The sequence below is a fragment of the Scyliorhinus canicula genome, chromosome 4 (genome assembly GCF_902713615.1).
Source record: "Scyliorhinus canicula chromosome 4, sScyCan1.1, whole genome shotgun sequence".
Classification (NCBI taxonomy): Eukaryota; Metazoa; Chordata; class Chondrichthyes; order Carcharhiniformes; family Scyliorhinidae; genus Scyliorhinus; species Scyliorhinus canicula.
Genome location: NC_052149.1, coordinates 244,088,652 through 244,108,774, shown reverse-complemented (window position 1 = coordinate 244,108,774; position 20,123 = coordinate 244,088,652). Strand labels below are relative to the sequence as shown.

The window sequence follows — 20,123 nt, the reverse complement described above, 5'->3', positions numbered from 1 at the left end:
GGCAGCACGGTAACACAGTGGGCAGCACGGTAACACAGTGGGCAGCACGGTAACACAGTGGGGGCAGCACGGTAACACAGTGGGCAGCACGGTAACACAGTGGGGCAGCACGGTAACACAGTGGGGCAGCACGGTAACACAGTGGGGCAGCACGGTAACACAGTGGGGGCAGCACGGTAACACAGTGGGGCAGCACGGTAACACAGTGGGGCAGCACGGTAACACAGTGGGGCAGCACGGTAACACAGTGGGCAGCACGGTAACACAGTGGGGCAGCACGGTAACACAGTGGGGTCAGCACGGTAACACAGTGGGGCAGCACGGTAACACAGTGGGCAGCACGGTAACACAGTGGGGCAGCACGGTAACACAGTGGGGCAGCACGGTAACACAGTGGGGCAGCACGGTAACACAGTGGGGGCAGCACGGTAACACAGTGGGGCAGCACGGTAACACAGTGGGGCAGCACGGTAACACAGTGGGGCAGCACGGTAACACAGTGGGCAGCACGGTAGCACAGTGGGGCAGCACGGTAGCACAGTGGGCAGCACGGTAACACAGTGGGGCAGCACGGTAACACAGTGGGGCAGCACGGTAGCACAGTGGGCAGCACGGTAACACAGTGGGGGCAGCACGGTAACACAGTGGGGCAGCACGGTAACACAGTGGGGGCAGCACGGTAACACAGTGGGCAGCACGGTAACACAGTGGGGCAGCACGGTAACACAGTGGGGCAGCACGGTAACACAGTGGGGCAGCACGGTAACACAGTGGGGGCAGCACGGTAACACAGTGGGGGCAGCACGGTAACACAGTGGGGCAGCACGGTAACACAGTGGGGCAGCACGGTAACACAGTGGGGCAGCACGGTAACACAGTGGGGCAGCACGGTAACACAGTGGGGCAGCACGGTAACACAGTGGGGCAGCACGGTAACACAGTGGGCAGCACGGTAACACAGTGGGGCAGCACGGTAACACAGTGGGGGCAGCACGGTAACACAGTGGGGCAGCACGGTAACACAGTGGGGCAGCACGGTAACACAGTGGGGCAGCACGGTAACACAGTGGGGCAGCACGGTAACACAGTGGGGCAGCACGGTAACACAGTGGGGCAGCACGGTAACACAGTGGGGCAGCACGGTAACACAGTGGGGGCAGCACGGTAACACAGTGGGGCAGCACGGTAACACAGTGGGGCAGCACGGTAACACAGTGGGCAGCACGGTAACACAGTGGGGCAGCACGGTAACACAGTGGGCAGCACGGTAACACAGTGGGGCAGCACGGTAACACAGTGGGGGCAGCACGGTAACACAGTGGGGCAGCACGGTAACACAGTGGGCAGCACGGTAACACAGTGGGGCAGCACGGTAACACAGTGGGGCAGCACGGTAACACAGTGGGGCAGCACGGTAACACAGTGGGGCAGCACGGTAACACAGTGGGCAGCACGGTAACACAGTGGGGCAGCACGGTAACACAGTGGGGCAGCACGGTAACACAGTGGGCAGCACGGTAACACAGTGGGGGCAGCACGGTAACACAGTGGGGCAGCACGGTAACACAGTGGGGCAGCACGGTAACACAGTGGGCAGCACGGTAACACAGTGGGGGCAGCACGGTAACACAGTGGGGCAGCACGGTAACACAGTGGGGCAGCACGGTAACACAGTGGGGCAGCACGGTAACACAGTGGGGCAGCACGGTAACACAGTGGGGGCAGCACGGTAACACAGTGGGGCAGCACGGTAACACAGTGGGGGCAGCACGGTAACACAGTGGGGCAGCACGGTAACACAGTGGGGCAGCACGGTAACACAGTGGGGGCAGCACGGTAACACAGTGGGCAGCACGGTAACACAGTGGGGCAGCACGGTAACACAGTGGGGGCAGCACGGTAACACAGTGGGCAGCACGGTAACACAGTGGGGCAGCACGGTAACACAGTGGGCAGCACGGTAACACAGTGGGCAGCACGGTAACACAGTGGGGCAGCACGGTAACACAGTGGGGCAGCACGGTAACACAGTGGGGCAGCACGGTAACACAGTGGGCAGCACGGTAACACAGTGGGGCAGCACGGTAACACAGTGGGGCAGCACGGTAACACAGTGGGGCAGCACGGTAACACAGTGGGGCAGCACGGTAACACAGTGGGGCAGCACGGTAACACAGTGGGGCAGCACGGTAACACAGTGGGGGCAGCACGGTAACACAGTGGGGCAGCACGGTAACACAGTGGGGCAGCACGGTAACACAGTGGGGCAGCACGGTAACACAGTGGGGCAGCACGGTAACACAGTGGGCAGCAACGGTAACACAGTGGGCAGCACGGTAACACAGTGGGGCAGCAGTGGTAGCACAGTGGGCAGCACGGTAACACAGTGGGGCAGACACAGTGGGGGCAGCACGTAACACAGTGGGGCAGCACGGTAACACAGTGGGGCAGCAAGGTAACACAGTGGGGCAGCACGGTAACACAGTGTGGCAGCACGGTAACACAGTGGGGGCAGCACGGTAACACAGTGGGGCAGCACGGTAACACAGTGGGTCAGCACGGTAGCACAGTGGGCAGCACGGTAACACAGTGGGTCAGCACGGTAACACAGTGGGCAGCACGGTAGCACAGTGGGTCAGCACGGTAGCACAGTGGGGGCAGCACGGTAGCACAGTGGGGGCAGCACGGTAACACAGTGGGGGCAGCACGGTAACACAGTGGGCAGCACGGTAACACAGTGGGCAGCACAGTAACACAGCGGGGTCAGCACGGTAACACAGTGGGGTCAGCACGGTAACACAGTGGGGCAGCACGGTAACACAGTGGGCAGCACGGTAGCACAGTGGGGCAGCACGGTAACACAGTGGGCAGCACGGTAACACAGTGGGGGCAGCACTGGTAACACAGTGGGGCAGCACGGTAACACAGTGGGCAGCACGGTAACACAGTGGGGGCAGCACGGTAACACAGTGGGGCAGCACGGTAACACAGTGGGGCAGCACGGTAGCACAGTGGGCAGCACGGTAACACAGTGGGGGCAGCACGGTAACACAGTGGGGCAGCACGGTAACACAGTGGGGCAGCACGGTAACACAGTGGGGCAGCACGGTAACACAGTGGGGCAGCACGGTAACACAGTGGGGGCAGCACGGTAACACAGTGGGGGCAGCACGGTAACACAGTGGGGCAGCACGGTAACACAGTGGGGGCAGCACGGTAGCACAGTGGGGGCAGCACGGTAGCACAGTGGGGGCAGCACGGTAACACAGTGGGGGCAGCACGGTAACACAGTGGGCAGCACGGTAGCACAGTGGGCAGCACGGTAACACAGTGGGGCAGCACGGTAACACAGTGGGGCAGCACGGTAACACAGTGGGGGCAGCACGGTAACACAGTGGGCAGCACGGTAACACAGTGGGGCAGCACGGTAACACAGTGGGGCAGCACGGTAGCACAGTGGGGCAGCACGGTAACACAGTGGGCAGCACGGTAACACAGTGGGGGCAGCACGGTAACACAGTGGGGCAGCACGGTAACACAGTGGGGCAGCACGGTAACACAGTGGGCAGCACGGTAACACAGTGGGGCAGCACGGTAACACAGTGGGGGCAGCACGGTAACACAGTGGGGGCAGCACGGTAACACAGTGGGGGCAGCACGGTAACACAGTGGGCAGCACGGTAACACAGTGGGCAGCACGGTAACACAGTGGGGGCAGCACGGTAACACAGTGGGGCAGCACGGTAACACAGTGGGGCAGCACGGTAACACAGTGGGGCAGCACGGTAACACAGTGGGGCAGCACGGTAACACAGTGGGGCAGCACGGTAACACAGTGGGCAGCACGGTAACACAGTGGGGGCAGTACGGTAACACAGTGGGCAGCACGGTAACACAGTGGGCAGCACGGTAACACAGTAGGGCAGCACGGTAACACAGTGGGGTCAGCACGGTAACACAGTGGGGCAGCAGGATAGCACAGTGGGGCAGCACGGTAACACAGTGGGGCAGCACGGTAACACAGTGGGGCAGCACGGTAACACAGTGGGGCAGCACGGTAACACAGTGGGGCAGCACGGTAACACAGTGGGGCAGCACGGTAACACAGTGGGCAGCACGGTAACACAGTGGGGCAGCACGGTAACACAGTGGGGCAGCACGGTAACACAGTGGGGCAGCACGGTAACACAGTGGGGCAGCACGGTAACACAGTGGGGCAGCACGGTAACACAGTGGGCAGCACGGTAACACAGTGGGGCAGCACGGTAACACAGTGGGGCAGCACGGTAACACAGTGGGGCAGCACGGTAACACAGTGGGGGCAGCACGGTAACACAGTGGGGGCAGCACGGTAACACAGTGGGGCAGCACGGTAACACAGTGGGGCAGCACGGTAACACAGTGGGGCAGCACGGTAACACAGTGGGGGCAGCACGGTAACACAGTGGGGCAGCACGGTAACACAGTGGGGCAGCACGGTAACACAGTGGGGCAGCACGGTAACACAGTGGGGGCAGCACGGTAACACAGTGGGGCAGCACGGTAACACAGTGGGCAGCACGGTAACACAGTGGGCAGCACGGTAACACAGTGGGGGCAGCACGGTAACACAGTGGGGGCAGCACGGTAACACAGTGGGCAGCACGGTAACACAGTGGGCAGCACGGTAACACAGTGGGGCAGCACGGTAACACAGTGGGCAGCACGGTAACACAGTGGGCAGCACGGTAACACAGTGGGGCAGCACGGTAACACAGTGGGGCAGCACGGTAACACAGTGGGGCAGCACGGTAACACAGTGGGGCAGCACGGTAACACAGTGGGGCAGCACGGTAACACAGTGGGCAGCACGGTAACACAGTGGGGCAGCACGGTAGCACAGTGGGCAGCACGGTAACACAGTGGGCAGCACGGTAACACAGTGGGCAGCACGGTAACACAGTGGGCAGCACGGTAACAGTGGGGCAGCACGGTAACACAGTGGGCAGCACGGTAACACAGTGGGGCAGCACGGTAACACAGTGGGCAGCACGGTAGCACAGTGGGGCAGCACGGTAACACAGTGGGCAGCACGGTAACACAGTGGGCAGCACGGTAGCACAGTGGGGCAGCACGGTAACACAGTGGGCAGCACGGTAACACAGTGGGCAGCACGGTAACACAGTGGGGGCAGCACGGTAACACAGTGCGGGCAGCACGGTAACACAGTGGGCAGCACGGTAGCACAGTGGGGCAGCACGGTAACACAGTGGGCAGCACGGTAACACAGTGGGCAGCACGGTAACACAGTGGGGCAGCACGGTAACACAGTGGGGGCAGCACGGTAACACAGTGGGCAGCACGGTAACACAGTGGGGCAGCACGGTAACACAGTGGGGCAGCACGGTAACACAGTGGGGCAGCACGGTAACACAGTGGGGCAGCACGGTAACACAGTGGGGCAGCACGGTAACACAGTGGGGCAGCACGGTAACACAGTGGGGCAGCACGGTAACACAGTGGGGCAGCACGGTAACACAGTGGGGCAGCACGGTAACACAGTGGGGCAGCACGGTAACACAGTGGGCAGCACGGTAACACAGTGGGGCAGCACGGTAACACAGTGGGGCAGCACGGTAACACAGTGGGGCAGCACGGTAACACAGTGGGCAGCACGGTAACACAGTGGGGCAGCACGGTAACACAGTGGGGCAGCACGGTAACACAGTGGGGCAGCACGGTAACACAGTGGGGCAGCACGGTAACACAGTGGGGCAGCACGGTAACACAGTGGGGCAGCACGGTAACACAGTGGGGCAGCACGGTAACACAGTGGGGCAGCACGGTAACACAGTGGGCAGCACGGTAACACAGTGGGGGCAGCACGGTAACACAGTGGGGCAGCACGGTAACACAGTGGGGCAGCACGGTAACACAGTGGGGCAGCACGGTAACACAGTGGGGGCAGCACGGTAACACAGTGGGCAGCACGGTAACACAGTGGGGGCAGCACGGTAACACAGTGGGGCAGCACGGTAACACAGTGGGGCAGCACGGTAACACAGTGGGGGCAGCACGGTAACACAGTGGGGCAGCACGGTAACACAGTGGGGCAGCACGGTAACACAGTGGGGCAGCACGGTAACACAGTGGGGCAGCACGGTAACACAGTGGGCAGCACGGTAACACAGTGGGGCAGCACGGTAACACAGTGGGGCAGCACGGTAACACAGTGGGCAGCACGGTAACACAGTGGGCAGCACGGTAACACAGTGGGCAGCACGGTAACACAGTGGGCAGCACGGTAACACAGTGGGGCAGCACGGTAACACAGTGGGGCAGCACGGTAACACAGTGGGGCAGCACGGTAACACAGTGGGGCAGCACGGTAACACAGTGGGCAGCACGGTAACACAGTGGGCAGCACGGTAACACAGTGGGGGCAGCACGGTAACACAGTGGGGGCAGCACGGTAGCACAGTGGGGGCAGCACTGTGGGGGAAGCACGGTAACACAGTGGGGGCAGCACGGTAACACAGTGGGGGCAGCACTGTGGGGGAAGCACGGTAGCACAGTGGGGGCAGCACGGTAACACAGTGGGGGGCAGCACGGTAACACAGTGGGCAGCACGGTAACACAGTGGGCAGCACGGTAACACAGTGGGGCAGCACGGTAGCACAGTGGGCAGCACGGTAGCAGATTGGGCAGCACGGTAACACAGTGGGGGCAGCACAGTAGCACTGTGGGGGCAGCACGGTAGCACAGTGGGGCAGCACGGTAGCACAGTGGGGCAGCACTGTAGCACAGTGGTTAGCACTGTTGCATCACAGCTCCAGGGTCCCAGGTTTGATTCCCGGCTTGAGTCACTGTTTGTGCGGAGTCTGCACGTTCTCCCCGTGTCTCCGTGGGTTTCCTCCGGGCTCTCCGGTTTCCTCCCACAAGTCCCGAAAGACATGCTGTTAGGTGAATTGGACATTCTGAATTCTCCTTCAATGTACCCAAACAGGTGCCGGAATGTGGCGATGAGGTGCTTTTCACAGTAACTTCATTGCAGTGTTAATATCAGCCTACTTGTGACAATAAAGCTTATTATTAAATAGTGCCCCAATTGGCAAAATCTCTCTCATGCTGCCTCAACAGGGGAGAAACTCCCCGAGACCAAAATAAATGGCAAAGTGCCGTTGGGTCGTGGGGTATTCCCCGGCACTGCAGCTGCTAAATGTGTCATTCAATGGATTTTAACTTGAGTCGGCTGAATTGTGAAACATTGAAAAGCTGGCATTACCTGCACATCTCTTACAGATTACAACGCAGAGATTAATGGAAGCCCAATCAGGATTCAGTGCTTTGCAGTCTGCGCACGTTCTATTGGATTTATTCGACCAGATTTTCTCAGCCACCTCATAATCGGACAGAGTTTCAGCAATCGAGTCCTGAAGTGCCTCAACCCAATCTTTCCTCTCTCGTTCCGAATCTGCTGTAAAACTGCATCATTGAAAAGCAAAAAGTGTTAATCCAAATAAAATTACCACGGAACCTATTTACTCAACTATTTACTAAACTAAGTGTCATCCAGACTCGGAACGTCAGCTCCCTTCTCTCTCCACAGATGCTGTCAGAACTACTGAGATTGTCCGTATTTTCTGTTTTTGAACCTATTAGTTCAGTTCAGTCTGTTTTTATCTTTTATCCTCGGCAATTTTCAGCAACTCCTGCGTGATGCCCCCAAAAGACACATCCTCCCTTCACTCCCTCTGTCAGCATTCCAGAGTCCATTCCCTCCGAGACAATCTAGCCCACTCCTCCACCATATCCAGTACCTCTCCCATCACCCATGATACCTTCCCATGCAATCGCAGAAGGTGTAACACCTGCCCCTTTACTTCTTCCATGTTTAACTTCCCAGGCCCAAAACATTCATTCCAGGTTAAGCAGCTTTTCACTTGCATCTCTTCCAATTTGGTCTACTGAATTCGCTGCTGCCAATGTGGCCTCCTCTATATGGGAGAGAACAAACGCAGACTGGGTGATCGCTTTGCTGAGCATCTTCGGTCTGTGCGCATTCAGGACCCTGACATAAGAACAACATAAGAACTAGGAGCAGGAGTAGGCCATCTGGCCCCTCGAGCCTGCTCCGCCATTCAATTAGATCATGGCTGATCTTTTGTGGACTCAGCTCCACTTTCCGGCCCGAACACCATAACCCTTAATCCCTTTATTCTTCAAAAAACTATCTATCTTTACCTTAAAAACATGTAATGAAGGAGCCTCAACTGCTTCACTGGGCAAGGAATTCCATAGATTCACAACCCTTTGGGTGAAGAAGTTCCTCCTAAACTCAGTCCTAAATCTACTTCCCCTTATTTTGAGGCTATGTCCCCTAGTTCTGCTTTCACCCGCCAGTGGAAACAACCTGCCCGCATCTATCCTATCTATTCCCTTCATAATTTTAAATGTTTCTATAAGATCCCCCCTCATCCTTCTAAATTCCAATGAGTACAGTCCCAGTCTACTCAACCTCTCCTCATAATCCAACCCCTTCAGCTCTGGGATTAACCTAGTGAATCTCCTCTGCACACCCTCCAGCGCCAGTACGTCCTTTCTCAAGTAAGGAGACCAAAACTGAACACAATACTCCAGGTGTGGCCGCACTAACACCTTATACAATTGCAGCATAACCTCCCTAGTCTTAAACTCCATCCCTCTAGCAATGAAGGACAAAATTCCATTTGCCTTCTTAATCAACCTTCCTGTTGCTTGCCATTTTAACACAAGACCCTGCTCCCATGCCCACATAGATACATAGAAGATAGGAGCAGGAGGATGCCCTTTGGCCCTTCGAGCCTGCTCCCCCATTCACCACGATCATGGCTGGTCATCCAACTCAATAGCTTAATCCTGTTTGCTCCCGATAGCCTTGGATCCCATTCTCCCCAAGTGCTATATCCAGCCGCCTCTTGAATATATTCAATGTTTTAGCATCAACTACTTCCTGTGGTAATGAATTCCACAGGCTCACCACTTTTCGGGTGAAGAAATGTCTCCTTATCTCTGTCCGAAATGGTTTACCCTGAATCCTCAGACTGTGACCCCTGGTTCTGGACACACCCACCATCGGGAACATCTTCCCTGCATCTACCCTGTCCAGTCCTGTTAGAATTTAATAAGTCTCTATGAGATCCCCTCATTCTTCTGAACTCCAGCAAGAGCAATCCCAACCTAGTCAATCTCTCCTCGTATGACAGTAAAGCGTTTGATAAGGTTCCCCACGGTTGGCTATTGCAGAAAATACGGAGGCTGGGGATTGAGGGTGATTTAGAGATGTGGATCAGAAATTGGCTAGTTGAAAGAAGACAGAGAGTGGTAGTTGATGGGAAATGTTCAGAATGGAGTTCAGTTACGAGTGACGTACCACAAGGATCTGTTCTGGGGCCGTTGCTGTTTGTCATTTTTATAAATGACCTAGAGGAGGGCGCAGAAGGGTGGGTGAGTAAATTTGCAGATGACACTAAAGTCGGTGGAGTTGTAGACAGTGCGGAAGGATGTTGCAGGTTACAGAGGGACATAGATAAGCTGCAGAGCTGGGCTGAGAGGTGGCAAATGGAGTTTAATGTGGAGAAGTGTGAGGTGATTCACTTTGGAAAGAATAACAGGAATGCGGAATATTTGGCTAATGGTAAAATTCTTGGTAGTGTGGATGAGCAGAGGGATCTCGGTGTCCATGTACATAGATCCTTGAAAGTTGCCACCCAGGTTGATAGGGTTGTGAAGAAGGCCTATGGTGTGTTGGCCTTTATTGGTAGAGGGATTGAGTTCCGGAGCCATGAGGTCATGTTGCAGTTGTACAAAACGCTGGTACGGCCGCATTTGGAGTATTGCGTACAGTTCTGGTCGCCTCATTATAGGAAGGACGTGGAAGCTTTGGAACGGGGCAGAGGAGATTTACCAGGATGTTGCCTGGTATGGAGGGAAAATCTTATGAGGAAAGGCTGATGGACTTGAGGTTGTTTTCGTTAGAGAGAAGAAGGTTAAGAGGTGACTTAATAGAGGCATACAAAATGATCAGAGGGTTAGATAGGGTGGACAGCGAGAGCCTTCTCCCGCGGATGGAGGTGGCTAGCACGAGGGGACATAGCCTTAAATTGAGGGGTAATAGATATAGGACAGAGGTCAGAGGTGGGTTTTTTACGCAAAGAGTGGTGAGGCCGTGGAATGCCCTACCTGCAACAGTAGTGAACACGCCAACATTGAGGGCATTTAAAAGTTTATTGGATAAGCATATGGATGATAAGGGCATAGTGTAGGTTAGATGGCCTTTAGTTTTTTTCCATGTCGGTGCAACATTGAGGGCCGAAGGGCCTGTACTGCGCTGTATCGTTCTATGTTCTATGTTCTATGACAGTCCTGCCATCCCAGGAATCAGGCTGGTAAACCTTCGCTGCACTCCCTCGAGAGCAAGAACATCCTTCCTCAGAGAAGGAGACCGAAACTGCACACAATACTCCAGGTGTGGCCTCACCAAGGCCCTGTACAATTGCAGCAACACATCCCTGCTTCTGTACTCGAAAGCTCTCGCAATGAAGGCCAACATACCATTCGCCTTCTTTACCGCCTGCTGCACCTGCATGCTTATCTTCAGCGAATGGTGCACAAGGACACCCAGGTCCCGCTGCACACTCCCCTCTCCCAATTTACAACCATTCAGGTAGTAATCTGCCTTCCTGTTTTTGCTTCCAAAGTGAATAACCTCACACTTATCCAAATTATACTGTATCTGCCATTGATTTGCCCACTCGCCCAACCTGTCCAGGTCTTGCTGTAGGATTCCTGCATCCTCGTCACAATTCACCCTCCCACTCAACTTGGTCTCATCTGCAAACTTTGAGATGTTACATTTTGTTCCCTCATCCAAATCATTAATATATATTGTGAATAGCTGAGGTCCCAGCACCGATCCTGGTGCACCCCACTAGTTACTGCCTGCCAATTTGAAAAGGGCTCATTAATTCCTACTCTTTGTTTCCTCTCTGCCAACCAGTTTTCTACCCACCTCAATACACTTCCTCCAATCCCATGTCTGTCCTTGGCCTGCTGCAGTGTTCCAGTGAAGCTCAACGCAAACCGAAGGAACAACATCTCATCTTCCGGTTAGGCATGCCTTCCGGTCTTAACATCAAATTCAACAACTTCAGATGATCAGCTGTACCCCACCTCAACCCATTTGTTCTCATTCCATTTCATTTTAACTGCCTTTTACCTTTTATTTCTTTCTTGGCTTTCTTTATATATATTTTTCACCCACACCTTCCCCCTACCTTATCCCCCTTTTCTCCCCTTTGCTTCCCCCTTTCCCTCTCTCCCACCCATGTCCCCCCCCCCCCCCTCTCGGGAGTGCTATGCACTCTTATCCCTTGGTTTCTGTGGCTATGACTCATCTTTCATTCTCTCACCCCACAGTATGAACACTTTCTGTGCCTTTTAGCTCTGACAACGGGTCATCTGGACTCGAAACATTTGCTCTTTTCTCTCCCTACAGATGCTGCCAGACCTGCTGAGATTTTCCAGTGCTTACTCTTTCGGTTTCAGATTCCAGCATCCACAGTAATTTGCTTTTATTTATTTGGAGTAGATTTAATTTGATTCAGATCTCAACATGTTTGTCTGACCCAGGAAAGATAACAAAATAACTCCAAGGACACTATTAGCTGCGTGCATTGATGGTTCTATTTGTCTTCTCCCATTTTAAAAACCGGGATGAATTATGGTCCGTCGCACAGTAGACTTTCAGACAATGTGAAAGCCGTCACTGATACAGATTCCATTCATATAAATGGAGTGGATAAAGGGGAACTGGTGGATGTGCTGTATTTAGATTTTCAGAAGGTATTTAATAAAATGGAACATTAAAGATCTTTGCGGAAAACAGCAGCTCAGGATGTGGATGGAAGATTGGCTGGCTGACAGGAAGTAGACAAGAAGCATAAATTAGTCTTTTTCAGGTTGGCAAAATGTGACGAGGGATGTGCCACAGGTGGGGCCTCACCTGTACAGTTTATATAAATTACATGAATGAGTGAGTGAAGGGATGTAGGGAGGTTATACAAATGGACCGAGGATATGCTTCAATCATACAGGGCACTAGTGAGGCCACATCTGGAGCGCGGGAGTACAGTATTCATCTCCTTATTTAAGGAAAGATGTAACTGTGTTCGAAGCAATTCAGGGAAGGTTTTCCAGGCTATTACCTGGAATGGGGCGCTTGACTTTTGAGGAAAGGTTGGACAAGCTGAGCTTGTATCTGGAGTTTAGAAGAGTAAGAGGCGACTTGATCAAAACCTTTAAGATCCTGAAGGGTATTGGCCGGACGGATGTGGAGAGGATGTTTCCTCTTGTGGGAGAATCTAGAACTTGGGGTCACTGCTTAAAAATAACTGGTCACTCATTTAAAATGAAGATGAGGTGAAATGCTTTCACTGGGAGGATGTGAGTGTTTGGAACTCTCTTCATGAAAAGGTGATGGAAGAAGAGTCTTTGAATATTTTTAAGGCAGAAGTGGGTGGATTCTTGGTAGCTGACAGGGTACTAGGTTATTGGGAATAATCAGAGTGCAGATTTGAGGTTACTTTCCGATCAGCCACGGCAGAGCAGGCTCGCGGGACTGAATGGCCTCCTTTACTGTGTCTGTAAATATTTGTTAAAACATGCAAGCTTATTTAAACATGCATAATTACAGCCATCTTCCTCTTCTCTCTGCAAATAACTGTTACATTTTTTTCTTTCTCTCATTTTATCTCTTTCCTGTGTTCATTTTTATATAATACTGAATATAACTTACCTGAAGGTTTTAAAAGGAGTGATTAATTCAAAGCATTTCCGACTGCCGTCACGAATTGTGGCTCCCTCCACTTCAATCATGGTGATTGCAACACCAGTTTTAAAACTCTACCAGAACAGAAAGCTTGTGTTATGATCATTTTTCTTTACAATTCAGAACTAGTTGAGATTTACTCTCACATGCCCAGTAATCAACTTGCCACGGATGTTATTGAAAATGTTTACTGTGTCCCGAAGCCATGAATCGCCGCAGAAATTCGTTCTTATTCGTCACGTTCACTGCTGGGTGTCAGGGGATATCATAGAACATAGAACAGTACAGCACAGAACAGGCCCTTCGGCCCTCGATGTTGTGCCGAGCAATGATCACCCTACTTAAACCCACGTATCCACCCTATACCCGTAACCCAACAATCCCCCCATTAACCTTACACTACGGGCAATTTAGCATGGCCAATCCACCTAACCCGCACATCTTTGGACTGTGGGAGGAAACCGGAGCACCCGGAGGAAACCCACGCACACACGGGGAGGACGTGCAGACTCCACACAGACAGTGACCCAGCCGGGAATCGAACCTGGGACCCTGGAGCTGTGAAGCATTGATGCTAACCACCATGCTACCGTGAGGCCCATCTTTCATCTTTCATGAATAATCTCAGTAAGCTAACCGTAGGTCAGGAAGGATAGCAAAAAGGAGGTGGGGTGGCGCTCAGAGTCATAGATTCCGACATTACAGAAAAGTCCCTTCGGCCCATCGCATCTGCACCAGTCAAAAACACCCACCTGACTATTCTCATCCCATTTCCCAGCACTTGGCCCACAGCCCTGTCTGCCCTGGGATCACAAGTTCACATCGAAATACATCTTCAATGTTCTGAGGGTCTCTGCCTCCACCCCCCTTTCAGGCAGCGAGTTCCAGACTCCCACCACCCTCTGGGTGAAAAAGGGGCTGGTTTAGCTCACTCGGCTAAATCGCTGGCTTTTAAAGCAGACCAAGCAGGCCAGCAGCACGGTTCGATTCCCGTACCAGCCTCCCCGGACAGACACCGGAATGTGGCGACTAGGGGCTTTTCACAGTAACTTCATTGAAGCCTACTCGTGACAATAAGCGATTTCATTTCAAAAGGTTTTTCCTCAAATCCCCTCTAAACCTCCTGCCCCTCATCTTAAATCTCTGCCCCCTGGTCATTGATCCCTCCAGCAAGGGGAAACGTTTCTTCCTGTCTACTCTATCACCCTCGTAATTTTATACATCTCAATCCTGTCCTCCCTCAGTCTCCTCTGCTCCAAGGAAAACAATCCCAGTCTATCCAATCTCTCTTCATAACTAAAACTCTCTGGCCCAGGCAACATCCTGGTAAATCGCCTCTGCTCCCTTTCCAGTGCTATCACATCCCTCCTATAATGTGGATTCCAGAACTGCCCACAATACTCCAGCTGTGGCCTAACCAACGTTTTATACAGTTCCAGCATAACCTCCCTGCTCTTAAACTCTGTGCCTCGGCTAATAAAGGCAAGTATACCATCTCCCTTCTTAACCACTGTGTCCACCTGTTCTGCTGCCTTAAGGGACCGGTGTACATGTACACCAAGGTCCCTCTAATCCTCGGTGCTTCCCAGGGTCCTGCTGTTTATCCTGTATTCCCTTTGCCTTGTTTGTCCTGCCCAAGTGCATCATCTCACACTTATCCGGATTGAATTCCATTTGTCTCTGATCAGCCCATCTGACCAGCCCGTCTATAGCCTCCTGTAATCTCAGGCTATCCTCCTCACTATTTACCACCCCAACAATTTTCGTATCATCCGCAAACTTACTGATCAACTCGCTTACATTTATACCTAAATCATTTATATAAACCACAAACAGCAAGGGCCCCAACACTGATCCCTGTGGGACCCCAACACAGATCCCTGTGGGACCCCAACACAGATCCCTGTGGGACCCCAACACAGATCCCTGTGGGACCCCAACACAGATCCCTGCGGGACCCCAACACTGATCCCTGCGGGACCCCAACACTGATCCCTGTGGGACCCCAACACAGATCCCTTTGGGACCCCAACACAGATCCCTGTGGGACCCCAACACAGATCCCTGTGGGACCCCAACACAGATCCCTGTGGGACCCCAACACAGATCCCTGTGGGACCCCAATACAGATCCCTGTGGGACCCCACTGGACACAGGCTTCCAGTCAGAGAAACACCCCTCGACCATCACCCTCTGCTTCCTGCCACTCAGCCAATTCTGGATCCAATTTGACCAATATCCTTGGATGTCATGGGCTCTTACCTTTGCTGTCAGTCTCCCATGTGGGACTTTATCACAAGCCTTGCTGAAATCCAAGTCGACTACGTCAAATACATTTCCCTCATCTACACACCTGGTCACCTCTTTAAAATATTCAATCAAGTTCGTCAGACAAGACCTTCCCTTAACAAAACCATGCTGACTGTTCCTGATTAATCCCGGCCTCTCCAAATGCAGATTAATTCTGTCTCTCAGAATTGTTTCCAATAGTTTCCCCACCACTGAGGTCAGACTGACTGGCCTGGAGTTTCCTGGTTTATCCCTTCCTCCCTTCTTGAATAATGGAACCACATTGACTATCCTCCAGTCCTCCGGCACCTCTCCTGTGGTCAGAGAGGAATTGGAAATTATTGCCAGTGCCCCTGCTATTTCCCCCCTTGTCTCACTCAGCAGCCTGGGATACATTTCCTCTAGCCCTGGATGTTTGTCTACCTTTAAGCTGCCAGACCACTCAGAATCTCCTCTCTGTCCTGTTATGGGCCTGGGATTAGAGAACCCCAAAGTGTATCATGGAGTTCACCTGACCCACAACTTTTAATAGATTGTGGTATGGGGAGTATACGGCCCACTCTACAGGTGTGGTACAGCAGAAAAAAAGTATTTTTTAGAGCAAAACAATGTTTATTCTATGAACTCAAGTTAATCTTTTTAAAACATACAGTGACCATCTTAGCACCCATTAATTCAAATACAACCCCAAAGAGTACAACACTAAGTAATCCTTAAGCTGTCCTTTTAACATCCATAAGACTTTAAAAAAACTTTTAACAGAAGCTCATCAGGTTAAAGTCACTACTGAGAGCAGTTATTAGTTTCAAATCACCAAAGGATCGATTTACAGTTTTTAGATTACACAGAGAGACTCTAATACACCTTCTGGCTGTGACTGCAGCTATCCAGCGCTGAAAACGAAACTAAAACACACCCTGCAGCAAACAGCCTAAAACAAAAGTAAAAAGCTGACAGACAGCCCATCTCCCCTACACCCTGATATCACTGCAGTCATAATCGCCCATTTCTTAAAGGTGCTCTCACTACAGATATTTATGTACACACCCATTTATAAACACCCATTTCTTGAAGGTACTCTCACATGACAGTCCATGTTAATCTCTTTAATTGTATTACAGTCCTTCTTTCTGATTTCTAGACCCACACTGTCTCTCTCATGAGTGAATGAGTTAATAAGCATATTGGGGAGGTAGGATCTTACATCAAAAGGATCAAGATGTAAAATCAGTTTGGGTGGAGCTAAGAAACAGCAAGGGGCACCAAACATTGGTGGGAGTTATTGATGGGCCACCAAACTGCAGTAGCAACATTGGGTAGAGTATAAATCAGGAGATGCACGCAATAATGAGTAACAATGGGTGTCATCAATTCACAGATATATTGGATAAACTTGACTTTCTCCAATGATGTGGCGGGTGAATTCCTGGGGTGTACATGAGATGGTTTCTGAAGCAGTTGAAGAACCAACTTAAGATCGGACTATTATAAATTTTGTATGGTGTCATGAGAAAATGCTAATTAATAGCCCTTGCTTAAGGAGCCTTCAGGAAATAGTGATCACAATATAGAGGAAATTTACATTAAGTTTGAAAGTGGTAACGAGGACCAGAAAAGAAGGGCTCCAGAGCAATTGATATTGTCTGATATTAGGCATTGCAAAAAAGTTTAACTGAAAGGGGTAAGTCATGGCAAGAGAGCTCAAAGCTGTGGTGTGCTTCTCATGCCTCATGTGGGAAGCAGGAATATTGAATCGGATGATGCCCTGAGGGGGAGTGTTTCAGATTCCTGGGATATTGGGACCAGTTCTGGGGTAAGGTGGGATCCTTGGATGGTTACACCTGGGAAGGACCAGAACTGATCGTCCAGGATTATTTGCAAGAGTGGTTGGGAGCCTATGCAAGGAGTCAGAAGCGGAGGAAACATAAACAGGAGCAAAAGACAGAAAAGGAAAAGAAAAGGTGATAGGCAGAGAAACCAAGGGCCAAAATCAAACAGGGCCACAATGAAAAATAGTGACTACGTGACAGGTAATGTTAAAAAGACAAGCCTTTAGGCTTTGTGCCTTTTTAAAAAATAAATTTAGAGCACCCAATTTTTTTTTCCAATTAAGGGGCAATTTAGCATGGCCAATTCCCTGCACATCTTTGGGTTGTGGGGGTGAGACCCACAGAGACACGAGGAGAATGTGCAAACTCCACATGGGCAGTGACCCAGGGCTGGGATTCGAACCTGGGTCCTCAGCGCCGTAGTCCCAGTGCAAAGGCTTTGTGCCGTAATGCTGGGATAATTCACAATAAAGTGGATGACTTAATCAGGCTTTGGAGGTGGCAGAGCATCGCGAAAGCGGCGCCGCTCCCGATTTCGTCGTAAACAGGTATTCTCCGACCAAACACCGAACAAAATTTCGGCTTTGCCGGCCGCCTCACTTCAATATTGTGCACGTTAGGAAGACAAAGGGTGATGAAAAATGCTACATCAATGCAAGCCTTTCTTTTTCACAATTCCTGAATGGCCAGCTGACTTTTCCCATTGTCTCAAGGCATTCCCACTCAAATCGGCTTTGTCAGTCAGCCAGGAAGCTGTATGTAGCAATATAGAAACCAAGAAACATTTTTGCACCAGCTGAACTGATATGTAGTACCCTTAAGTTGCTTAATGACCCAATGGGGCTGGTTTAGCACAGTGGGCTAAACAGTTTGCATGTAATGAAGAACAATGCCAGCAGTGCAGGTTCAATTCCCGTACCAGCCTCCCCGAACAGGCGCCGGAATGTGGCGACTAGGGGCTTTTCACAGTAACTTCATTGAAGCCTACTCGTGACAATAAGCGATTATTTATTTTATTTTTTTATTTATATTGTGGCTACTTGATGTCAGTTAAATGAATCATTGAGACTGGCACTGTCTGCACAACATCTGAAGGCCTCTTAGATTTGCTACGACACATGTTCTGATGGTCAGCGCTCTCCAATAAATGTGCTATTATATACTTTGTGATTAATCCCCACTAAACTGTTATATTATGTGGAGATATTTCTTCAGTATGATCCTCTCACCCCGCGCCCATTTTTTCTTCACCTGTTCATTTTTGTACAGCCACAGGATGTTACTGTTGAGAGCAGCAAACATTTTCGATTTGCATCCCTTCATCTCCAAGGAGCCGGACTTCTGGAGGAAAATCATCGATCCAGTCCGACGAGGAGAGGAGAAGCGATGATCCTGGATTGCTTTCTGCAAGTGTGCACACCATTCATTTCTCTGAACTGAAATATGTAAAGACAGAATCAGACAACTTTCATTGTACATCACACTTTAAAAGTAATAAAGGATCCCGAGGCACTTCACACAAACATCACAAAGTACAAAGGAGATGGTAAGTCAGGTGACCAAAAGTTTAGTTAAAGGAGCAGCTTTTAAGGAGAATCTTTAATGAGGAAACAGTCAGAGAGATTGGGAGGTTTCGGGAGCGCATTCCAGAGGTTGGGAATTTCGCAGCTGATTTTACAGCCACCGGTGATGAAGGAACTAAAATCGGTGATATCATAGAATTTACAGTGCAGAAGGAGGCTATTCGGCCCATCGAGTCTGCACCGGCTCCTGGAAAGAGCACCCTACCCAAGGTCAACACCTCCACCCTATCCCCATAACCCAGTAACCCCACCCAACACTAAGGGCAATTTTGGACACGAAGGGCAATTTATCACGGCCAATCCACCTAACCTGCACATATTTGGACTGTGGGAGGAAACCGGAGCATCCGGAGGAAACCCACGCACACACGGGGAGGATGTACAGGCTCCGCACAGACAGTGACCCAAGCCAGAATCGAACCTGGGACCCTGGATCTGTTAAGCAATTGTGCTATCCACAATGCTACGGTGATGCACAGGAAGCCGGAATTAGTTCAGCACAGAGAGAGTGTGGCGGATATTCCAGAGACAGAAGTAGAAATAGAATCATATAGTCCCGACAGTGCAGAAGGCCATTCGGCCCATCGAGTCTGCGCCAACCCTCTGAAATAGCACCCTCCCAGGTCCAGTCCCCCACCCTATTCCCGGAACCCCAATTAACCTTTGGTCACTAAGGGGCAATTTAGCGTGGCCAATCCGAATGCCAGTGCAGAGTTTGGAATTGTGAGGTTGTTGCTGTGGTGGAGAGTGGCAGCTGCTCTCTCTCTCTCTGAGTCTCTGTGTGTCTCTCTTTGTCTCTGTCACTGTCTCTCTCTCTGTCTGTCTCTCTCTGTATCTCTTTCTCTCTGTGTCTCTTTCTGTCCCTGTCTCTGTCTCTTCCTCTGTCTGTCTCTCTCTGTATCTCTTTCTCTCTGTCTCTCTCTCTGTCTCTTTCTGTCCCTGTCTCTGTCTCTCCCTCTGTCTGTCTCTCTCTGCTTCTCTCTCTCTCTGTCTGTCTCTCTCTCTCTGTTTCTCTCTCTCTCTGTCTGTCTCTCTCTCTCTCTGTGTGTCTCTCTCACTGACTCTCTCTGTCATTCTCTGTGTGTCTCTCTCACTGTCTGTCTCTCTCTCTCTGTCTGGCTCTCTCTCTCTCTCTCTCTCTCTCTCTGTCTCTCTGTCTCTCTCATTATCTCTCTCTCTCTCTCTCTGCCTCTCTCTCTCTCTGTCTCTCTCATTATCTCTCTCTCTCTCTCTGCCTCTCTCTGTCTCTCTCTCTCTGTCTCTCTCTCTGTCTCTGTCTCTCTCTCTCTGTCTCTCTCTCTCAGTCTCTCTATGTCTCTCTCTCTCTGTCTCTCTCACTGTCTGATGCGCAATCAATGAACACAGAAACGAAGGAGTAGTCCGAATCGAAGGCTTTAATCTACAAGAAGTGTGCCCAGCAGCAGGAGTACAGAAAGAACGATGGCTGCTGTGAAACACGGGTTCTTATACTCCGCCTCGTAGGCGGAGCTACCTTCCTCTCGACCAATGAGAAGACATCACTTGGGCCGATGGGCAGCGAGCCTTCTACACCAATAGCAGCTCACACTCCCAGGT

The 20,123-nt window shown here is 51.5% G+C and overlaps 1 protein-coding gene across 3 annotated transcripts in view; it reads right to left on the bottom strand.

The window, feature by feature from the left end:
• Positions 1-20,123, bottom strand: part of arap3 (ArfGAP with RhoGAP domain, ankyrin repeat and PH domain 3) — a 386,207-nt gene that overhangs the window by 199,140 nt on the left and 166,944 nt on the right. For all 3 annotated transcript variants that reach the window (XM_038796362.1, XM_038796359.1, XM_038796360.1), the window contains 3 exons: positions 18,217-18,401; positions 12,815-12,921; positions 7,265-7,464 (listed from right to left, as the gene is read on the bottom strand). In XM_038796362.1, coding sequence (XP_038652290.1) covers positions 7,265-7,464; positions 12,815-12,921; positions 18,217-18,401 — 492 coding nt within the window. The remainder of the gene's footprint in view (positions 1-7,264; positions 7,465-12,814; positions 12,922-18,216; positions 18,402-20,123) is intronic.